Source organism: Penaeus vannamei, chromosome 40 (assembly GCF_042767895.1).
Source record: "Penaeus vannamei isolate JL-2024 chromosome 40, ASM4276789v1, whole genome shotgun sequence".
Lineage (NCBI taxonomy): Eukaryota > Metazoa > Arthropoda > Malacostraca > Decapoda > Penaeidae > Penaeus > Penaeus vannamei.
The window spans coordinates 22,684,536-22,686,467 of NC_091588.1; the positions used below are offsets into that span (position 1 = coordinate 22,684,536).

Genomic DNA, 1,932 nt, shown 5'->3' on the forward strand with positions numbered 1-1,932 from the left:
GATAAACATACTAATTAATCTTAAAAATAACAAACCGATAAATATTTTTCCAAACTGAATTGTACATAAAGTTGAATCACAGGTTTTCGCAGCTCAAAAAAATACCAGTTCAAACTTCAATTAATTTCTAATTAACCAAGAACTATAAAGGAACTAATGATCACTTCAAGCGATAATAATTGTTATTGTCCACGGAAATATTTAATGGAAAAGGGACATCTGGTCCATCATCACACGTCCGCCATTAACGCGCTTTATAAACCTCGTGCGGTCACTCGACACCCCGCCGAGACAGCGAATAAAATATCATCTATGAGTTATTACCGCTCTAATTCATAATAATTTACTTCTGATTATTTTTTTCTTGTTCTATTAGACCTCCCTCCCCCCCTCCCCCTCCCCCCTCCCCCCCACCTCCCCCATTCCTTCCTCAACCCGCCGCTATTCTTCGGCCCCCTGGCGGGAAAAATGGGAACTACCGCCGCGGGAAAGATTTCAGGGTTAGGCTTTCGACTTTTTTTTCGCTAAGTACGGGTCACGTTTTCGAGATTTTGATAAATCGGTGCCTGAAGAAGACTTTTCAACTGCACTTTCATCGTATTTTGTTATTGCTATATTTACACACATATGTAAGTATGTATATATATATATATATATATATATATATATATATATAGAGAGAGAGAGAGAGAGAGAGAGAGAGAGAGACGATAAACAATAATATAAAAGTTTCCACTTTTGTAATATATAAGGACATTTTTCAGAAGTTTTGAATCATAACATAATATGGGTGTTTTATGCATATACATTCTCTTTCTCCCTTCTTCTCTCTTCTCTTCTCTCTATCTCTCGCTCTCGGTCTGTCTGTCTGTCTCTGTCTCTGTCTCTCTCTCTCTCTCTCTTTTCCTTCTCCCTCCTTCTTTCTCTCTTAGAAAATGATTACTAAAAAAGTAAATTGTAGACACAGACACAAAATGGGTACAAAAAATAAAAGAAATATAATTATGTTCACATGAAACAGACACAAAACAGAGTACAAGAAATGAGAAAAAAGCAGAGATGAAGAGAGAGAGAAAAAAATGTATACATGAAACAGACACAGACCAAATGGAAAAATAAGAAAGAAAAAAAATACACACACAGAGATATACACATTTTTATAAATACACACACATACACAGCACAAAACACCCACACACACACACACACACACACACACACCCACACGAATCAACCAACAAAACGATATAAAAATAAAACGAAAAAAACGAAAAAAAACGAGAAAAAAAGAATGACCTCTTATTTTCACGGTACCAACCCCCCCACATCCCACCCCCAACAGAAGCCCCATCGAGACCCCCCCCATTACCTGTGTTCGAAGGGCACGGTAGTGAAAGCTGTTCGAATCTTGGCGGGAAAGTCAACGACCTGCCCAGCTCTCGTTGCTTCAAGTGCAGTGCAAGTTATGGTGGTGATGGTGATGATGGTAATGGTAATGGTGGCGATGGTGGTGATGGTGGTGGTGGTGATGGCGATGAGGGTGATGATTTTAATGGTGGTGGTGATGGCGATGATGGTGGTAATGATATTAATGATAATATTAATGATAATGGTGATGATATTAATGGTAATGGTGGTGGTGATGGTAATGGGGATAGTAGTGATGGTGATGATGATGGTGATGATTTTAATGGTGATGGTGATGGCGATGATGGTGGTAATGAGATTAATGGTAATGATATTAATGATAATGGTGATGATGGTAATGGTAATGGTGTAATGGTGATGGTGGTGATGGTGGTGGTGGTGATGTTAATGGTAATGGTGGTGGTGATGGTGATGGTAGTGATGGTGATGATGTTAATGGTAATGGTGGTGGCGATGGTGGTGATGGTTATGGTAGTGACGATGGGGATGGTAATGGTGGTGGTG

At 39.2% G+C, this 1,932-nt stretch overlaps 1 protein-coding gene across 1 annotated transcript in view; it reads left to right on the plus strand.

The window, feature by feature from the left end:
* Positions 1-974: 974 nt before the first annotated feature.
* Positions 975-1,932, plus strand: part of LOC138860281 (RNA-binding protein 25-like) — a gene marked incomplete at its 3' end in the record, with an annotated part of 26,512 nt that continues 25,554 nt past the window's right edge. Inside the window, exons 1-2 of the mRNA XM_070117485.1 lie at positions 975-978; positions 1,343-1,492. Coding sequence (XP_069973586.1) covers positions 975-978; positions 1,343-1,492 — 154 coding nt within the window. The remainder of the gene's footprint in view (positions 979-1,342; positions 1,493-1,932) is intronic.